Source organism: Lytechinus pictus, chromosome 14 (genome assembly GCF_037042905.1).
Source record: "Lytechinus pictus isolate F3 Inbred chromosome 14, Lp3.0, whole genome shotgun sequence".
NCBI classification, from domain to species: domain Eukaryota; kingdom Metazoa; phylum Echinodermata; class Echinoidea; order Temnopleuroida; family Toxopneustidae; genus Lytechinus; species Lytechinus pictus.
In genome coordinates, this window is record NC_087258.1 from 10,809,375 (window position 1) to 10,830,903 (window position 21,529).

Consider the following 21,529-nt stretch of genomic DNA (forward strand, 5'->3'; position numbering starts at 1 on the left):
TGTCAAAATGATCGATAAAAACAGTGACATGGAGATTCGAGATATTGGGATCAAGATTCATCTGTTCATAGAGATGCATCTGATGTGTTAATAAAATAAATCGCATGAACTTATAATCCAAAGTTTCCAAGGAGTGTCTTCCCCTCTTCCATACAAGAAAGAGTAAATAAATTTCGATTTTATTTTGTTGGTAAAGTGTATTTAATTTTTTCTTCAATCTCTTTACTATCACTGAGATTGCATGGCGAAATGGATAATCATTTGCCCAGAGACATTTCCCTGACGTCTAAATGTATTTTACATCGGCCCTGTGGCCCAACGGATAAGGCATCTGACTACGAATCAGGGGATTCCAGGTTCGAGTCCTGGCAGGGTCGTCATTTTGATTTTGCTCCAATTTCACCTTATTTTGTATAAATCATTAACTTTCATTCTGTGATATATGAACATAGTTATATACATAGACCATAGACAAAACTTATCAATGATTGTAGAAACACTTTTCTAAGATTGATTCCATTGACTGCAATATACATTCAATCGTGAAAATCAAGCGTACGATTAATCGCTAACCTTTGTGTTACGGGACCAAGGTCTATTTATAATATACTACTAAAGTATATGTATTTTTGAAATTATCTTTTAATCATTTAAATCCACTAGCATGGTCTACAACCCACACATAATCATGAGGAATGATAAACAAAACTTTCTTGCACAACTCGGAATAGAATATTTCTAGATAGGTGGCGCTATATAAATATCTATTTCTATCATTATGATTACGTTGAGAGGATTAATCTAATGTAAAACATTGTACACAGCGGCCCTGTGGCCCAATGGATAAGGCATCTGACTACGAATCAGGGGATTCCAGGTTCGAGTCCTGGCAGGGTCGATATTTTTTTCATTTTGCTCCCATTTCACCTTGTTTTATAATAATAATAATAATAGCTCGATTTATAAAGCGCCTTTTGCCTGAGGATACAAAGCGCTGCTATTATTAACCCGTCTTTAGCTCGAGCTACCATCACCGGCGCTCAGTGCATGCGAGGAATTACTCCTTCCGGGTACCCATTCACCTCACCTGGGTCGAGTGCAGCACAGTGCGGTTAAATTTCTTGCTGAAGGAAAACACGCCATGGCTAGGATTCGAACCCACGACCCTCTGTTTCAAAGGCGAGAGTCAGAACCAATAGACCACGACGCATAACATAAATGTCTTTCTCTGTCCTTCTCATTTAGTTCTGAAAAACATATTGACCAGTTTAATGAATAATATAATGCTCACATGCATCTTCAATGATTTGTTAATGATTGAAATCCAATAGACAAACCAAAATGATTTCCAACCCATGGGTATAAATAACAAGGACTTTAGGGGACTGGAAGGGGCATCAGGGGTGAGTCTTGTTCTTGTTAAAGGGTACTACAGGCTGAAATCAGACAAACAAAACACTAAAATTTTGAGCAGAATCGGACAAGTAATAACAAAGTTATGATATTTTTTTTTCATTATTACGGTGAAACATGCAGTTCTAGGCATGTATTCATGTATATTCAATGAGCAAATTGATGATGTCATATCCACACTTGTTCTTTTGCATTTCATTATATGAAATTAGTTTTTTTCTTCAAATTTTATTCCTCTAAGAACTAAAAAAAAAAACACTTTTGAAAGGGGTGTAGATACAACTTAATAAGCTGCCATAGATTTTTCTTGTTATGAAAGTATTTCACCTTTTTCGAAAAAAAATTGTCAAAGTAATGTTGTTGTTTCATATTGCTGTAGTGTTTGAATTTAAAATATTGAGAAATAAGAAAACATAGTGTACAAAAAGCGAAATAAAATTATTAGAAAAATATAATTAGAAAAATAGTGAAGTGTCGGTGTAATTGCCTTTGGACACTGTTTTGGGACATTTTTTTATTAATTGAGAGTAATAGTGACATCGAGATTCAGGAATCAGACGGTCTTCATATTCCAGGATATTTTTCCTGATTTATAATGTCTCCATATAGCGGCCCTGTGGCCCAATGGATAAGGCATCTGACTACGAATCAGGGGATTCCAGGTTCGAGTCCTGGCAGGGTCGATATTTTTATTTTGTGCTTCCTTTTCACATACAATGTATGAATTATTTTCTTCTTTCCTTCTCTGTAGACATTGTCTATGATTTATAACATAATGCTAAAATGTATTTTTGAAATAATTTTTCTTTATTTAGATCCATTTGGTAGTTCAATTCCGAAATTAATTGGAGGTATATTCTATAGGGTATAGAGCTTGTAGACAGTTAACGGTATTTACAATATGAACCTTACAATTGTTGTTTATCATGCAAAATTCACTGTGAATTAAACATTAAAAATCATAGTTGTTTTTTAATAAAAAAATTTAAACACTCGGTTTAAACTTTTAAAATAGCCTTTTGTGAAAAACAAACAAACAGCGTTTTTACTGTGTATATTTTGCTCTATCCTCAATGTCTTTCTCCATATTACATAATTTTATAAAAAAACGGTACATGGAATAATTATTATTACGAACTTTTTTCTGGGGTTGGGTAGATGAATAAATATAAACTTAATTAATAAGCTGACATAAATATGATTATGAAAGTATGCCTATATCCAATGATATAAGTTTTGTCAAATTATACTAGTCAACGTTTTGTTGAATATGTTAAGTGTTTCATTTTGTTGTATGTATGAAAATGAATTGAAGGTATTGAGATAAGAATCAATAGTGTTCTTTTTATTTCAATAGAATTTATAATATATAATAGTGACATCGAGATTCGGGAATCGGACGATCTTTATATTCAGGGACATTTTCTCTGCCGTGTTGATATAATGCACAGCGGCCCTGTGGCCCAATGGATAAGGCATCTGACTACGAATCAGGGGATTCCAGGTTCGAGTCCTGGCAGGGTCGATATTTTATTTTTGCTTCCATTTCACCTCATTTCGTATGAATTATTAATTTTCATTGTGTTTTGAACTTAGACCAGGTGGGTGTTTCATAAAGCTGTTCGTAAGTTAAGAGTGACTTTAAGAACGACTGGTGAACCTTTCTTACGCTCTAAATAATCACCAATAAACATTAATGGTCCATATCTGCCACAAGAAAGGGTCACCAGTCGTTCTTAAAGTCGCTCTTAACTTACGATCGGCTTTATGAAATGGCTCCAGCTGGTCTATTTATAATATACTACTAAAATGTATTTTTTTATGAAATCATTTTTAATCATTGAAATCCACTAGCATGATCTACACCACACATAATCATGTGGAATGATAAACAGAATGACTGGGGAAGGTGAGGAGGGCAGCAGGGGGAGGGGGGGGGGCGGCTTGACTTTTCAGGGAATTCAAGATGAAGGAATAGAGGTAGTAGGGAGCGGACATGGTTTCAATTAAAGGTTTCTCATGACTTCAATTCCGAAATTAATGATGGGGGTTATTCTATAGGAGTTTTGCTTTTAATTCAAATGCCCCTGTTCATATTATAGGTCTAATTGTGAAAATGATACTTACGAACGGTATATGGAAAATTAAAAGTACTTTTTTTTTGGGGGGGGCTAGGTACTGTGAACTTAATAAGCTGTCATAAATATGACTTATTTTGAAAGTACATCACTTTTATCGAAGATCTGTTCTATTGAAGATGTTTGTATTTGTTTTAATGTATGAAAATGAATTGAAGTTATTGAGAAATAAGAATCAATAGATACAAAAAAAAATCAAAAGCAGATTACAATTATTAGCAAATATAGAGTTATGTGAAAATGTACTTCGAATGTTTTTTGTTACCAAGTGTATCTTTTCTCTTTTTTAAATTGTGACAGAGAGTTTAGAAATGGATTTTTTTTAAACATACACCTCGGAATAAAATATTTCTATATTGATGGCGCTATATAAATATCTGAATCTGATACTATCATTATTATGATTATGTTCCCAACATTTGTCTCATGCCATACGTTTTCATTCAGCGGCCCTGTGGCCCAACGGATAAGGCATCTGACTACGAATCAGGGGATTCCAGGTTCGAGTCCTGGCAGGGTCGGAATTTTGCCCCCATTTTCACCTTATTTTGTATGAATTATTTTCCTCTTTCCTTCTGTGTCCTAAAATTGACCAGGATTCAGTTGCGCAAATATATCTAATAAGTCACCTTCTTTTAATTTAGATTGTCACTCACTCAACTCGGCTCGAATGATGAAAAAAATGATTATGAAAAAAAAACCCAGATGAATTCCCCTTAGGAAAAGAAAGCAACCAACATTTCATAACAATAGAGAGGGGGCGTATGCAAGATGATTGTGAAAATGTCGAAAGGTTTTTCTGAATATCACGAAGTTTTAATATTTTAGGATTAGATTCATTTGAACGCTCTTTTCAATAGCTATTATGGTTTTATACTATGTTAATTATTTATTACTTCTGAACGAGTGTTCCGTGGTTTGGTCCCAGTAGATATAAATATTTTTTTCGTTCCTAATAATGTTCTAGTTTTGGTTAAAAGAAAAATGAGTCCTATAAGACTTCGTCGGGTTGTAGGCAAACTGGAAAAGCATTATTTGAATTTAAACATTTGAACGCCCATTTGCCTGGCTCCCTTGAATAAATTCAATAAAATAAATCGCATGAACTTATAATCCAAAGTTTCCAAGGAGTGTCTTCCCCTCTTCCATACAAGAAAGAGTAAATAAATTTCGATTTTATTTTGTTGGTAAAGTGTATTTAATTTTTTTCTTCAATCTCTTTACTATCACTGAGATTGCATGGCGAAATGGATTATCATTTGCCCAGAGATATTTCCATGACGTCTAAATGTATTTTACATCGGCCCTGTGGCCCAATGGATAAGGCATCTGACTACGAATCAGGGGATTCCAGGTTCGAGTCCTGGCAGGGTCGATTTTTTTTTCACTTTCTTTTTCGCCATATCCTTAATAAATCAATTTTAGTGTCCTTGCTTTTCAATTACGGTAATCAGAAAAAAAATGGAGAACCCTTCTCACAGATTCCACTTTGCCTAGGTCTGGATAAAAGGGTCTACGAGAAGCAAAAGCCCAACACTGAAACATGGCAAGATATGAAAAGAATTCCTTTATATAAAGGATCATGCTGAGCAACCTCTCTCATGGGGTGGGGTCTACTCTTCCATCTTTTTGCTTTAAAGTATTCTTTTATTGATGCATCCCTATCATTGGGGTAAAGCTCCACCCCCCTCCATCAGCATTTCATAATTAATTCCATATAAACCAAACCCAATCAAGGTTTGGATTCTGCATGGATTACTCATATAGCAGGGAGTAAAAAGAATAGTCTCCTACTTTACACTAATTTGCATATTTTATGTGAATACTAAAACAATAAGTCAATATCTGCTGGTACAATGTCAGGTAAACATTTTTCTCAATGTAAGTTTAGTGTTTGAAATTATTTCAGGCAGCTATTAGAATGCTTGGGAAGTAGATAGTTTGAGTAGTGACTAGTCCACCCTCAAGCAAAACTATAGGTAGTTTTCGAAAGTTGGTGGACCGGGCCATCAGATCATCAGAAGATTTGCACCGGACGAACAATTGCAAATATGTCATTGTCCAGAGTCAAGAGATTTCAATGCTGTCCCAGTCCACCAACTTTCGACAAGTCTCTCAGCTCTCCATTGTGATTTGACTTGCATTCTCAAAGGAATTAGTGCATTGTAGGGAGTTTCCCCTTAGTAAATGTGAAAAGTCCGGAATACCGATAAATCAAGACACATGAAGCTTGATATCTTGCCATGTCAAGTAAATCTCTCTTGATCCTTGGATAACCTCTGTGCTTCTCTCTCTCTCCCATCCATCCATCATTTACCCCTATCTTTGTCATACATCTTAACAAGTTCTATAAACTAATTTGACTATATTCAAGAAAAATGATAATTTGCTACAATTCAAATGCTAGGTATAATATTGTTTTTTTTCTATCTGTCACTACCAGTGTGAATATTTTTGGGGAAAATAATTTAATTGGAAATCTGAAGAAAAGGTAAATTGACTGAGTGATAGTGAGATCAAATATTTGATAACTGGTAGTAGACATAATAGTTTTAATAGCAATGATTAAAATTTCTTTGGCTCATCACTTCATTTCAGTTTTATCAACAAATCAGAACTTGACACACTGTCTTCATCATTCGCATTTACATTGAATGTTTTGTACTAAATTGAAAAATTACACAGATGTAATGTAAAAAACATTGATGGATCTTCCTGTTCACAAAACTTTTAATAAAAATAAGTTATTTCATTACTATATTATATTACATTAATATATACAAGTTTTTAATTTGTAGGACACATGTTTTTTAATTATACATGAAATTGATTCATTATTTGACTTGGGGAATAATATGAATGCTGCTCCCTAGACACATTCATCATAATAGATATATAAATGTATTTCATTGAAATTAAAACTAACAAAATTGTTGTTTACAAGAAATATATCAAATTTTTACCTCAGGATTTAACTTTTCACCAATATCATAGATTTAAAAATTGGTATTGAAACACTGTCTTAGTGTTGGTGCTGGCGTTATCAATAGCACCTGTAAGGACACCTAACTTAAAATGAAGCCGCTGTTGTTTTAAAATCAAATTTTTCACCAATATACTATACAGTGATTTCACTTTTTGGTGTTGAAACCAAGTGTTAGTGTTGGAGTTGTCAGTAGAGTCAAACTTGAAATGAGGTTGTTGCTGCAACTGACAAATTAAGGTTTCATCAATATAATAGTTATTTAAACTTTAATGTTGAAACACTGTCTTAGTTTTGGTGTTGGTCTTATCAATAGCACCTGTCATAACACTGATCTTGAAATGAGCTGGTGTTGTGACTGAAAATCACACTCATCACCAATACAGTGATTTCACTTTTTGGTGTTGAGATCCAGTGTTGGTGTTATCAATAGCACCAGTCACAGCAGCAAACTTAAAATGGGGCAGATGCTGGGATTGAAAAGTGAAATCTTCACACCAATACAATGGGTGATAATGGGTGATATAGGCTGAGTGTTAAAATCCAGAATTGGCATTGTGTTAAAGCATTTAATAACACCAACCACAACACCAAACACGATTGAGGTTGGTACTGTGATTGACTTCGCTATGTGTTAAGCTTTCAATAAAGATTGGTGACATTATTTCTAAACCAACAATCAGTTTTGTACATGTAGCTAGGTAAGGCAACCTGATTTATGTTATCAGTCTCAACACTAACACAAACACCTTACTTTGTTACTTTAATACTTTTCTCAAAATTACATTTTGGTGTGCATGGATGGAAATTCCCTGATTCCCTGGATCTGCAACTGTTTTCCACTTAACCACCACAATCATTGTCATATCAACTTGCTAAATGAGTGTGCCAGAAATACAAGTTAGTCAGGTCCACCATATACATCACAGCAACTCCATCAACATGTAGCAATTACCGCCATCATCTGATTTTTAATTGGTCTCCATCATTAAAGGGGTGCTCCGGGCTTACAATAATAATTATATCTGAATAGAGCAAAATTCACCAAGCAAAATAGGCTGATGATGTCATGTTCCCACTTTCCTTTTTATGTCACTACATGAAATCGTAATTACATGTATTTCATACATGTACATGTGTGTAGGATATGTCTCCCTTGTATCAAATTAAGTTTCAAAAAATGACTATCTAACACAATAATTCAGTAGTGAATCTAATTCTTTAAACATTCTTGGAATACAAAATTTGAATAAATATCATTTCTATACAAGAGAATAAAGTGGGGATATGATATCATCAGCTTGCTCACTGCATACCATATTAATGAAGACATGCACTCTGTATTATGATTGTCTGATTTTATCTGTTCAACTCATATTATTTCCACCCCTGGAGTACCCCTTTAATATAAGGATCAAGTACATTGGCAAGTATGCATCATTCTCCTATGTACATGTATCAGCAAACCAGTCACATGGCTGAAAAGATAGTCCAATTAAAAATCACATGCAATTCAATATCCAAGATCCCAACATTGCATATGTCGGTAAAGGTCGAAGGTCATATCAGGGTCAACCGGAGCTGCTTTGACCTTTGGGGGTACAAGTCCACTGGTATCTAAGTTGGCAGATTCCACTATCATAGAATGGGAGAACATCTCTAGAATATCCGGAGGAGGGACCTCCGATGCCTATAAAAGAAAGGGAGAGAAATAATAATAAGTGAACAAAATCATAATTATAATTTGTAAAAATGTTAATTGAAACCAACTATACTACAGGCAGACTGGTAATGTATGGGTTATTATTTTTATTGATCTCTTCTGAATAGGCAACTAGGAAATTTATGAGATGTGAAATTTTATGTAACTTATGTAACTGCATATCTGAATCATCAATTTAAAACTCATGTTTTGACCTTATGCTGTTTTTCTCTTCAAATATCAATGGAGGTATGAACAGCTAGTCAGCATTAACTTGTGAGCTGAAAGTTGCTGAGAGAATTCAGATAACTTGGAAAGGGGTGCTATGCCTTGGTTAGTACACAAGCAGAGAGGGCAAACAAACATTTTCAGCTGACAATCTTTTTTTATACATTCAGCTATAAATTTGATCAGGGTTAAAGCAGTTCTGATTCCCACATCCCCCCCCAAAAAAAACAAAAAAAAACAAAGATACTCCATCATGTTGTTAGCGATTTTCCCAGACAGCTGTTATAAGCTATTGAAATCCTTGCATCTAATATTGACAGACAACAAACCTGTGATTCATGAAACATTATCTGATCTGGGGGGTGTTTCACAAAGATTTAAGTATGACTTAAGTCGCACTTAAAATGCCGACGCGTAAATGAAATGCAACACGCAATCTTATTGATTAATAGGCAGTAGTGCGGATCCTCTTGGCATGATCTGACCAATGTGGTGATGCCTTTTATACCACATGCAACTAGGCATTTAAGTCATACTTAACTCTTTGTGAAACACCCCCCCCCTAGTGGGGGATAAAAAATGGACACAGGGAAAGCCTGAAGATTACTTTCTAGTTATCCAAAATAGGGATACTGCCTATAAAATAGGGAAAGTTGCCCTATAAGGATACATTATGTGCCAGTGATGCCACAATGTTTTGAGCAAACAAAGTTTTAGCTTCTAAGGGATCAAAAGCACTGTTAATGAACGATAGCTCGCCCTGCCAAAATATTACCCAAGTTAAATGTTTGTGCCAAATTTCATGAGCACTGGTCAAAAGCTGAGGAGGTTTGGCCAGAATGTTCCTAATCCAATGATGCGTGCTACAAACCTTAGATGGTCTTTGTGTCCTGTGTTTCACTCTGGAGAGGCGCTGTGTTATGGCCCTTTGAAGGGTGGTTTCAACTGGTACACCAACATTGACAAGACCTGTAATTGTAAAAGTAGCAAAATATGTGCAATTGAGTTTATAAGACTGATGCTGCCATCATTGCTATGGACAAGAAATGAGTAATAACTGGAAAGTTTGATTAGAATTGTAAATCTGTACATTTCACTTGACTCACTTTTAATTAAAATGTGAAGTGAAGAGTTAATTGCTCCCTGTCCTGCGTCCTTATTGTATTTTTTTATCTTTATATTTATAAGAGATACTTGTCTAATAGACAGACCATCTTCGTGAAACTTGAATTATAAGAAAACCCGAATTCAAGAATGTGTTTAGATTATACTTCCTTTAGGTACTTTCACTTATAATTCATGCATAGTTTGAAATACTCACCAGAGTATTTCTTCTCATTCCTGTTAACATTGGCAGCTTCCGCTACTCTCTCGCTGAAAGCCAATCGTGCCGCTTCAGAATCCTGCAATGTCTTGACCACGACCTCTTCGGCATCAAATGTCTGAGCTTCCAGTTGTTTGAGCTGATGGCCTAACGCGCCTGTGGAATGGAGTTCAGGAGTAGCCAGCGGAGCCTTCGGGTCAACAATGCGCACATGCTTCTTACTCGTGGCACCAGTCCGTTCCGATGGCTTTTGTCTGTTGTGCACACACGATCGAACAGTGGTCGATTTCTTTGGGAGAGCCACATTCTTTGGAACACCAACTGAACTGGCTTTGGTGAGTTTGTTTATTCTTGATGCAGCGATTTCATCCTTACTCCTGGCTTCCTTTGTCACATCCTTCCCCGCAATGCCATGCTTGATGATCTTTAAGTTTTTCTGTAATGCTTGGTCTCGATTAGTTCTCTCTTGCTGAAACAGAACACCTGGGTGTGATACAAGGAATGGACTTGCCTTACCCTGCTTATGATCTCTATCACTATTCTTGCTTGGTTGTCCAGGAAGAGAACGACGGTTCTCTTTATTTGGTCCACTTTCTTTCCTAATTTCTTCTCTCCTCTGTTTTTGACTGGCTCCCGATAGAAAACTTGTTCTCTGTGGTTTATCCGGAGTTAGGGCTAAGAGAGGATCAAGAAAATTACCAAGATCAGGTGAACTGGTCCTCTGTATGGGCGTTGGAGCAGCACCCCCAGGAAGCGGATGAGGATCAATGTCTTCACTATCAGAGTCCATTGTGATGTTGTTGTATCACCTAATCCATTGCACAGGAGGTATTCAGAGTTCATCTTATGGTGTCTCTGCCTACCCTACAAACAAATGAAAAAAGAAAAATACTTCATCACCATAAGAAAAGTTTTATTAAGGTTTTTTATTAAGGTTTTATTAGAATATCCACATATCGCAGCCAATTAGGCTGAATTGCATTGGATTTATAAAATATAACAATAAAATGATAACATGATACAGCAATCAAACATTATAAATATATTATTTACAAATAAAAAGACAAACACTTTGGATAATTTGGCAGATTAAGGAAAGGATGGCCAGAGTGTAGAGAAAATGGTAAAAGGAGACACAATAGAGTAGGGGAAGAGGGTGGGGGAAGATGAGGACAGGAGGAGAATGAGAGTAGTAATACACAAAAGTATATTCAAACATCGTTGGCGTTAATCGGAGTTGTAGTATCAGTCAAGTTTGATTTAAAAAAATTGAATTTAAGATATTTGCAGAAAATGAAAATACAAGTCCTATTCTAATCAAATTTCTAGGCAGTGATTTATTTTAGTTTATGGGATACGTGGGGATTTTCACAGGAATGCCATACAAATTTTTGGCTAAAATGTGCAAATTCCATTGGAAACGTGTACTGTAGCAAAGCAAACAATAGCTGCGCGCACTTAATGCAAATGTGCGGTCAGCCAAACCGTTGTATCTGCATTGCATTGACTTTGCACGTGAAAGAGCGATATGTACATAACGTTCTGCTTGATCATGCGCATTGAATCATGGTCAGGGTTGTTGTATCCCCTACAGCATTTTTGTATTGGAAAAATGTAAACCGGGTCCGCTCAAATCAAAATTAAAAACATATAGCTCTTTTGCCATATTTTCTCTGATTCTTGGTTTTGTGTAAAATAGAGATACCAATGTCAAACAAATATCTTGATCTTTCCAACCATGCATTATTCTATCAATATTATGTTGTAAGGTTGGGGAACAAGTTGTGGAAATTGTAGTAAACTTTGAAGTCAATTTTCTCTGAAATTATAAATCAGTGCACTGTCATATGTTTGATACGACGGTTTGGATCATCGCCAACGATATATGCCCTTCATGCAAAGAATTGAACGTAATGTACAAGTGTGAAACAAATTAAGTATATAAGAAAAATATCAAGGTTGATGACTTCTATATTTACGTCTGTAATTACTAGACCTACATAAATGGGTTACATGTAGCTAAAAAATGTAGAAAACCCATTTTACAATGAGAATCTGAGAGACTGAAATTCTAAAAAAGTACACTGTTCCTCATAAATAATTATCATCATCATCCGTTAAAGTACAGTCCACCAGGTTGGTGTATCATCGTACTTGTAGAATTGTGCAGGAGTATGTACAGTGCTGTGGAAGATCTAATATTCTATGTGCAGTTAAAAAGAAGAATGATGCTGTTGTATCATATTTGCTGTGAGTAAAATGTTGTTTGGGTGGATTTGATTTATTTCTAATTATGATCGTCGTTTGAATAGCGAATGGGGATGGAGGAATTATTTCTGGCATCCATCTTCTCAACTCATTCATCTACAACCATTATCTGCATTCATCATAGTTACCAGGACAAATACACCTGATATTTGAGAGAATAGCATTGTGTCTCCTGCTTATGCATGCACGCTCTATAAAATTTATTTTAAAATCCACCATTTACAATCTACTTTTCAAATTGCACGGCTAGACAGCTGGCAGCCATCTGTTTTGAGGAGTTTTAAACATTTTTTTAATTTGTTTTATTTCCACTTGTACAAAGACAGCTCGTGAATGTGCAGCTGCCATTAGGGGGTTTGCAATACACCCCCTCCCCAGCGGGGATCTTTGATTTTTTAGAGCTCTAATAAACAACAATTTAGATAAAAAGTACTGCAACTATAGCAGGATTATTATTCCGTTTTGGCCTGTAATGCAGCAAAACAGGAAAAAAAATTAAAAGGAAAAAAAGCAGTGAATTATTTCAGCTGTCATGCAACTCCCACTTCCCTGGTTTATCCGAAACTTCTATAATACACAAACATATGGCCATTGGAAGAATTTCCTGGTCAAACTGCTTATCGAACTATTGGCCAATCAGATCATCCCTTCTATATCGGGTTGGATGGATTGTCGATTAAACGCAAGCGACAAACGTTCAACTCATGGAAACATCCGGGCACTGTAAATGACGTAAAAGTCAAGGAATGGAGTCTGTTGTCACTCTCATGAATATTCAGAACCAAGATGGCAGCTAACAGATTCTAACGAACGACTGGAATCTCATGAAGAAATTGATCATAACCAGTTTCAAGGCAGGAATATAGGGTAAGAAATTGGTCAAGTGTACGATATAAATATGGCGGTCGTAATAGTAGGTTAATAATAATAATAATAACAGTAGAGGAGGCGCTGGTCCAAATATTGGGATTGTCCCAGGAGTCTAGCATACTAACCTCATACTAGTGTGAGTGCCCTTACTTTAAATTCAGCATAAATATGAACAGCCAAGTATAGCGAGAAAACCGTAAAACTTTACTCTAACCACAACCCAGTGGCTTATACCCATGATCCCCTTAATTGGGCTGCCAAGTTTTTTTTTAAAGTAATGACCTATATTATTATAGGTATGTGACAAAAAAAATGAAAATAATCAAATATGAATAATTTTGGTATCATTTGAAAGCTCTTAAAAAGACCTTTCAAATGATACCAAGAACTCTAATTTTCATCAAGAAATTATAAAGTTATTCCAGTTTAAGTCGCGCATATTAATCCAAAGTTGTGGTCATTGTTTTAATGTAAAGTCAATGGAGTACAGAACCGATTTTTGCGACCATTTTGTGACCATTTTGAACCCAAGTCTTCGACAGGCTCTAACTTTTTTGTTTTTGAGCCCTATGAGGTAATTTAGGTATCAATGGAAAGGTGAAAGAATGCTCAATTGATGTGTAATCATTTCATCTTGTAATTTTTCTTCTTATTATGTGTAAAATAATTTCTTCTAATTAATTATGCAAATTACGCAAAATCACAATTACTTGCCTCTTTTTTTGCCAAATGAAGGTGATCATGATAGTTAATATATATAATTTAGTTGGCATCAAAACAGCATCATGTAGATAATTTCCTAGATGAATTTGTTTTAAGTATTGTTTTTGTAATTTCTAATGTATTTCTTTGTTTTTCTGATATAAATTACAAGCTCTTTTTCAACTTAAGTATTGTCTTTTTTAAGTCTTAAGTCTTTTTTTACGTATAAAATTATTCCTTTTGTACTTTGTATGACCAAATAAAAATACAAGTGTGCTTTTTTCTGATGTATTTGATTGTTTCACCAATTCCTGATGTATTCTATTGTGTCATCAATTTATTATACATGTGTAATATGTAGCTTTTGATTTTAGAGACAATGGACATTTGATTACATTTTTTTAGGAGGGATGAGCAGCTAAGTGTAAAATATGTATGTAGCATTGTATGCAAGAAGGATAAATATTAAGCTTTAGTAAATTCTATCATTTTCAATGTATTTCTTAGATTTGTATACATACAATGTATTACAAAGGCCCTGTGAGCTCTTTTTTTAAGAAAAATAAATTCAAATTTTTAGTTGAAGCCAAACGAAAAGGAAAAGAGTTGTCTATTTCTTTCAAAGCAAAACAAAAAACAACCAGGAAAAAAAAGATAACAAAGCTCTAAACAACAACCAAACAGACATCAGAGCTCCAAACAAACGCTAAACACAAGAGAAACAAAAGTGACACAAAAACTTGCACCAATCCCATCCCCATTTTCCAGTTTAAAACACAACCTCCACCTGCACCCCTAATGAAAAAAAAAGAAAAGTAAATTTAAAAAAATAGTAAAATTAACAATAATAAAAAAAAACAATAAATACAGGACTTAGACCCATCTGAAAATGAAATATTCTTTCCTCTGAGTTTTTGTATTTTCTTACAAGAGTGAAAAAAAATATTATAACAAAAAAATAAACAACTTAAAGTTTGTGCATTTTAATTTAAAAAAAATCAACATTTAAGACATTCTCCCTTCAAAAGCAAATCCAGTCTCCAAATAATGAAACATGACAAAAAAAATTGAAAAAATAAACAATACAAAAATTTAAAAAAAAAATATATAAAAAAAAAATAGATATGAAAAAAACACACATAATTTTTGCATTTTAATTAAAAAGTCAACATTTATGATATTTCCCTTTCAAAAGCAAATCCAGTCTCAAAATAATGAAATATGATTGAAAAGTTTCAAAACATATTTTTTTTCTACAAAAGAAAAAATGAAACATTAGATTTTGCATTTTAATTTAAAAAGTCAACATTGATATTCCACTTCCAAAAGAATCCAGTTTCCAAATGATGAAACATGATTGAACAATCAACCATCTTGACTCTGTAACCTTGGGAGGAAAGAATGTTTTTGTGACAAAATGTTTGTATTAAAATCAATATCAAAATAATAATCTACGGTATAATGACAGAAATTTCAGAAAAAGGCACAATATAGAGTAAACAATTCAAGATCTAGTTCAATCCAGCATGAACGACTCACTATCGACCGCTCCCATCACCCAGCCAACCGCATCGGGCAGCTCGACTGCAGAGAGACCGGCTGTGACAAGGGTAACCCAGGGAACTCCCGCCCGCAAAGCGGCCGGGAGCTCCCAGGGTTATGACAAGGGTAGCTTGCGCCTCTTATATCTGGATAGACCAAAAGCTTCAGTCTCTGTATTTTGGTTGTTCCGCTGAACTACGTTGGCTCCACTCACCATACATAGACTGAAGGGGATGGGGCCCCGTACCTACAGCCAACGTATAGTGAACTAGCGTTTTATAGATCGCGATTTAAAACTGTTTTTTAAGCAAAATTGAAAGTTTCATGGTTTCCATTATCAGGGAAATATAAATAACTTAAGTAATTGCATACCTTGGGCCGGAGTTATTGAAAAAAATCCTCTGGATGATTGAGAAATCTGTCATCTAAGACATTTTCACCTGACCTGACGGTTTTTCTTGCAAGTTGCCATCTTGAATGACGTCATTATCGTTATTAACTTAATGTCTCGAATCGATATATCGCGATTATAACTAGAACTAGTACTAGTATAACTAGTATCGTTTATCTTCGGTTTCGTTCGCATATGGAGCAGATCGTATAATATCGAAAGCAATATCGATATCACATTCGTGATTGTTGACGTTCGTTTGTAAATATTTTATAGTTTGGCTGCCATTTTGACCATTTTTATCATGTTCAACCCAATTAAACATCGGTAAAGTATATTTTTCATGCCTTTTTCATCTATATCGTTTAAAGTATTTAAACTTTAAAATATAAAGTTTTAAAAGTTTGTTGTTTATACATCCTTAGATTGTAAATTCGATGTGTAAAATTACATCAAACTTTGGACTGTGAATTGACAAAAGGGAGGGAATGAGAACACATGCGAGCCCACACGTACACCCTACCGTCGGTAAATGGGGATTACAGTAAAATGTCAGAAATTGTTGAATAAATCCCCAGAAACGACGGTTATTCCTGTCTAATATCTGGACTGCTACTCGATAGAATCTCATATTTTTACTTTTCTTTTGACTATAAATATATTTTTAAAGAATTCAGATACATAATTGGAACGTACTTCTACTTACCATCAAAAAATTTCGATCACTTGCGCATCCAAAAATTTGATGAACTTTCAAGCTCCGATACCCACACTTTACAGGCGAGTATTCATATTGAAACTTATATGTACAGAAAGTGCACATCTTCAACTGATTGGAAAAAGGCACGAGATTGCATGAACTAAGTATGTGCGCATGCGCATTAAACCCCATTTACGAGGAGCCGCCCAGACAGAGGCGATGCCACTTGCAGCAAAACCCGCGCCAAAATCATGCAGCCAAAACCAGCGCTCGCGATGCGCCCGTATTTGCACATACACTGTACCTACTATTTAGATCCTTCATTTAAATTTTTTTTTTTGCTTGCTTGCTTGTAAAAAATATATTGGAACCAATCTGACCTTCATCTTCAATTGGTACAGTATAATAGGGCTTTTAAATATGTTCCTGTTAAACATCGCCAGCCCACCCTAATTTTTCCCTTCTCTCTTCCCGCTGTTTTTAAACTAAAGTAAAGCATATTTATTTTCTCTCTCTAAAAAAGTCGAGACTAATCTCTAATTTTTACGAATTGATGATAGGCCTACTTGTGAGTTAATAATATGAGGAAACTATAAATTACAAGCACTGCTTTTATTTCCCATTCATGTTCTCATCATTATTTTGTCTTGTGTGCGTCTCTGATATGTAACTTAAAATGATAGATTCCCACAGCTCACAGACACAGGCAGGATGGTTGGAATCCCCGATGGCGATGGTTGCACTGAGTAAGTGGCCAAATCCAACATTATTTTCAGTAGATGGGACAACGTTTTCAACAACGTCTCATTTTATCATTAATTTCCAACATTTCATCGTTATATCTCTTAGACCATCGACAAAAAAAAAATTAACACGAGATGAATACTACTATAAGTATTAAAATACTCACAAAAAATGAAAAGTTGCATCCACAATCGGCAAAGTTTGCCCGAGTTTTTCCAGCTCGAGTCTACTCCGGTTTGCGTATACATGTAGCTTTCAATTTCAGCGCCGCGGCTTTTGCGCATGCTCAAATTCACGATCTATTATCGACGAGGCCCTATATAAACATATCTACCCCCTCCAATTTTTGTTTACATGTACACTTTTCTTACTTTATTTTCTTTACTCCAAGGCCCGTATTCTGAAGTCGGGTTTAACTTAAACTCAGGTTTAAAGTTGTGGTTTAAGTATGGATAGCCAATTGTTCCATAAATCACTAACGGTGGAGATATCACATTTCAGCTCATTTGGCTCTCAATTATTGTCTAGTAGGAAGTATAAATAGATTATTGTCTTCACTATCGATGAATCAGGAAAGAGCACAGTAAAAATACGAAACATACAACTTAAACTATTTTGACACTTTTGGCTTCCCATAATTTAGCACAGAGTCAGACCATGGCCTAAGTTAAACCTGACATCAGAATACGGGCCCAAGTCTCCAACTTTTTTTTTGCTATAGTATTTATTAAATCAATTCAGTTCAAATCATACAATATATGGTATTATAAATGTTACAATATACAGTGCGTCCCCCCCAAAAAAAATATACACTTTTGAAATGGCTGCCAAAAAGTTGGAAATCTATTCATGCTTGAGTGAACACTGCCCACTTAAACCAGGGGTATGAAAATGAGACTGGACAGGAATTAGCCTTCTAATTTCTTTTGTTTGTTTGTTTGTTTTTTAACTTGCAAAGTTGAGGGTTTTGTGATGAATTAATTATCAATTGTGATCAATTTGTTGTTTGAGAAAATTTCATGAGTTATTATATTGAAATTTAATGCATGAGTGATCATGAATTGCAATTTTAGTGCATCATTTTGACTTTATGTGGATCTCAGCAATGTATGATCGTGTCAGGAGAATAGGGGGTAAGATAGGATTTAAGTAGGTGAAGTAGGTTGATGAGATAAAGGTCAACAGAACATTTAGCCACCCCTGAAATTTAATGCATGAGTGATCATGAATTGCAATTTTGGTGCATCATTTTGACTTTATGCGGATCTCAGCAATGTATGATCGTGTCAGGAGAATAGGGGGTAAGATAGGATTTAAGTAGGTGAAGTAGGTTGATGAGATAAAGGTCAACAGAACATTTAGCCACCCCTCGATCCCTCCATCTCTACCCCCACCCCCTCCACTTCTCTCCGTCCTCGAGAGACTAAGCTTGGCTAGGGCTGGGCCGGCCGGGAATAGCCTTTAAGTTTTTTGAGAGGTTAGTCATTATTTGGACTTGCAAAGTTCTGGGTGTTATGCTAAATTAATGAATGAGATAATTTTTTATTCCTTAGGCGAATTTCATGAGTTGCTAAATTGAAATTTAATGCATGAGTGAACAGGAATTTTAATTTCAGTATAGCATTTTAGGTTTATCTTGTGGACCTCAGCAGTGTGTTCGTGAGAGTCAGAGTAATGTGATATGGTACCTGTTACAAGCAAGAGGGCGAGATATATGGTAAGACTTGGTTAAAAGGGCATTCCTCTTCTTTGTGTCCTTTTACAAAATAATTACAAGTCATGTACCCCCCCCCCCTCTCCACCTCCATTTCCTCAGCCTCCTCTATCTGTCTCACTTCCTGGATGGTAGCCTAGTATTCAAAATTTAACTGCCAAGTGACCGGTGGCGGATGGTCAGTTTTGTTTTTTCATTGAATGATTACCAAGAAAAATAATTTATCGAAAAAAATGGATGTTTGATTGATCACATTGCACATTGATAGAGTTGATTATTATTGATAAATTGTTGATTAAATGATTGATAGGTAGAAGTTGATGACCAATTTTCAGAATTTATCATTAAATCAACATCATGCTCGATCTGGACTTCATGCGTATATACATGTAATATTTTAATCAGTCTCTCAGCAGGAGGGGAGGGCGGGAGAGAGGGAGGTGGGGGGGGGCTAAATGTTCAGTTGACCCTTATTCCATCAACCTACTTCTCCCACTTAAGTCCTATCTCACCCCCTATTCTCCCGACTCCCATGAACACATTGCTGAGAAACACATTATCTGCCCCAAAAGTGTAATTTGTGTTCACTCATGCATCAATTTGAAAGTTCAATATGATAATTTTTGAAATTTGCTCAAAGAACCAAAACTGCATGGTCACGATTGATCATTAATTTATCACAACACCCTTAACTTTGCAAGTTCCAAAGGATTTGCCTCTCAAAAACTTACAGACGAAATTGGAAGGCTAATTCCTGCCCAGCCTAATTTTCATACCCTTTAATTGTTTAGGTGGGTATTGCTCGCTCAAGCATGAATAGTTTTCCAACTTTTTGGTGTATTTGAAAGTTGATTTTATTGGCTTCCATAAGCCTTTTCCCCCAAAGTGATATTTTTTTTTATTTGACCACAGCCATTTCAAAAGTGTACAGTTTTTTTGGGGGGACGCACTTTACACCAACACAGTTTACCCGGGGGGGGGGGGCACTTCCACTGACGAGTGGATAACATGCGTGACCATGGGGTCTTGAAAAAGAGATTAATTTTACATGTTTTTTGGTCACGCATGGTATCATCAATGGAAGTGCCCCCCCCCCCCCAATCCGGGACAGTTTATAAAGGCAATATCATAATACAGAAAATATTTTACAGAAATCATATTTGACAAATTCATATATATTACAGGCGATTAATCTATTCATAAAATATAAAATCAGCCAATCATCACCAATAAAAATTGATAAAGGTATGTTCCAGTAGTTATGTAAACAATACACCCCCCATAAAAAAGGGTCATATCCCATTGCTTAATGATTAATGAAACTGAATGATGTAGGACTAAGCCCAGCTATTCATCGATCAATAGAGATCATTGCTGCCCCTTTGCTGCTCTAGATGCACTACCTGTGTTGGCAGGGAGGGGTGACAGGGGTATCGTGGACAGCAAAAAAAAAATCAATGAAAACACACAAAAAAATCACAGGCTAAATCATTTATATCCAGCATTGTAATCTTTTTTTCCACAACTAATGACATAACAATGATAATGGTGTGAATATCACGCCTGATATGAGCTGATCAGGGAGACTTTCAGGGAGTCATCTGGCTCGTCACGGCTCTCCATCTTTCTCCCCATCCCATGTAGTATACGCATCCCAAAGGATTGTGTTTTCAAAAAGTTTGATTATCGAAAAAAATACTATAAAAACATTAACTTTTAGAAAAATAAAATAAAGGGTGGGAAACAAATCACAAAGTAAAGCAAGCCAAAATAGACAGACAATGGTATAAGCGTGGTGATAAAATGAAAAACCTTAATATTGTAATTTTTATAAGGTCGACAGCGAGACTGGGGCTGCTCTTAGTGTTCCATTTAACATTCAGAAAAAGAATATTGAGTTCCCTTCTCCGTCTCCACGTGTTTGATCTTTTTTTACATTTTTAAAGGATTTTGTTTAATAGTGCATTTGACGTTTCTATATCTATCATGGAATTCATAATTGATATTTGGGTTGCCCCGGCCCCCATCCGCCGTCGCTTCTGACTGGTTATGGATAACTAAATATGACTGCTCTCCACACCACTGGCTAACAGATGGAGGCATGGGGGCATGCCCCGGCCCCTCCCCCAATAAAAAACAATAAGTTCCACAACCAAGAAAAAAGAAGGGGAACTAAAAATAAAAGAAAATATGCCTATGCATATGCATCTATTAAAAATTAGCATTTTATAGGCCATAACATGGCGTTGACCCCCTTAACAATTTTGGTTCATTACACTGTAAAATATATCTGGTAAAATTTCAACCAGCACGAGGGTAATTATTTGTCCAACCAATTGTGGCAATATTTTACCCAATGCGGGAAGCATATTGTCCAGTAAGGTTAAAAAAATAAGCAGTCAATGGGAAAATTTTTCATCACACTGGAAAAATGCCCAATGTTGGTTGAACACTCCTTCGGCATGGAGCATTTTTACCCAATATTTTTTTAGAGAATACGTGCACTGCTCCACGCTCAAAAAAAAAATGAAATTGAAAAATTTCTTCCACTGGCATTCCACAGTTTTGTACTGTAACCCAGGCTGGCATCATTTGGGAATTTGGACAAATACCGTATTCCGTATACATGAAATTAACGATATGGTCGGAAAAATGAATCGAAAATCTCATCATTACTTACAAATAAGTTTCTTTCAGAATATTCACAAACATTTTTAGATTTAATGAAATCTAAAAATTAAAATTTTAGGACATAGCATCGTTAGCAAATTTAGGCAATTTTTAAGAAGTTATCGAACCGAAGATTCTTG

General features: G+C 35.4%; 1 protein-coding gene and 6 non-coding genes across 8 annotated transcripts; 6 read left to right on the forward strand and 1 right to left on the reverse strand.

The window, feature by feature from the left end:
• The first annotated feature begins 304 nt into the window (after window positions 1-304).
• On the forward strand, window positions 305-377 carry TRNAR-ACG (transfer RNA arginine (anticodon ACG)). The gene has a single exon. It is a non-coding gene; the product is annotated as a tRNA-Arg (tRNA).
• A 448-nt stretch (window positions 378-825) lies between these two features.
• On the forward strand, window positions 826-898 carry TRNAR-ACG (transfer RNA arginine (anticodon ACG)). Its single transcript has one exon. It is a non-coding gene; the product is annotated as a tRNA-Arg (tRNA).
• Window positions 899-2,023: 1,125 nt separating this feature from the next.
• On the forward strand, window positions 2,024-2,096 carry TRNAR-ACG (transfer RNA arginine (anticodon ACG)). The gene has a single exon. It is a non-coding gene; the product is annotated as a tRNA-Arg (tRNA).
• Window positions 2,097-2,865: 769 nt separating this feature from the next.
• On the forward strand, window positions 2,866-2,938 carry TRNAR-ACG (transfer RNA arginine (anticodon ACG)). The gene has a single exon. It is a non-coding gene; the product is annotated as a tRNA-Arg (tRNA).
• A 1,061-nt stretch (window positions 2,939-3,999) lies between these two features.
• TRNAR-ACG (transfer RNA arginine (anticodon ACG)) lies at window positions 4,000-4,072 on the forward strand. The gene has a single exon. It is a non-coding gene; the product is annotated as a tRNA-Arg (tRNA).
• A 781-nt stretch (window positions 4,073-4,853) lies between these two features.
• Window positions 4,854-4,926, forward strand: TRNAR-ACG (transfer RNA arginine (anticodon ACG)). Its single transcript has one exon. It is a non-coding gene; the product is annotated as a tRNA-Arg (tRNA).
• Window positions 4,927-5,789: 863 nt separating this feature from the next.
• LOC129276258 (uncharacterized) lies at window positions 5,790-17,271 on the reverse strand. 2 transcript variants are annotated; one of them, XM_064109623.1, is made up of 4 exons: window positions 17,172-17,271; window positions 9,786-10,652; window positions 9,336-9,433; window positions 5,790-8,224 (listed from the first exon to the last, which is right to left on the reverse strand). In XM_064109623.1, the coding sequence occupies exons 2-4, from the start codon at window positions 10,576-10,578 to the stop codon at window positions 8,048-8,050; spliced, it is 1,068 nt and encodes a 355-aa protein (XP_063965693.1). In that variant the 5' UTR covers window positions 10,579-10,652; window positions 17,172-17,271; the 3' UTR covers window positions 5,790-8,047. The 2 variants fall into 2 exon arrangements, with proteins under 2 accessions (XP_063965693.1, XP_063965694.1); XM_064109624.1 differs by having other exon boundaries at window positions 9,786-10,647; window positions 17,172-17,255.
• Window positions 17,272-21,529: the final 4,258 nt, after the last annotated feature.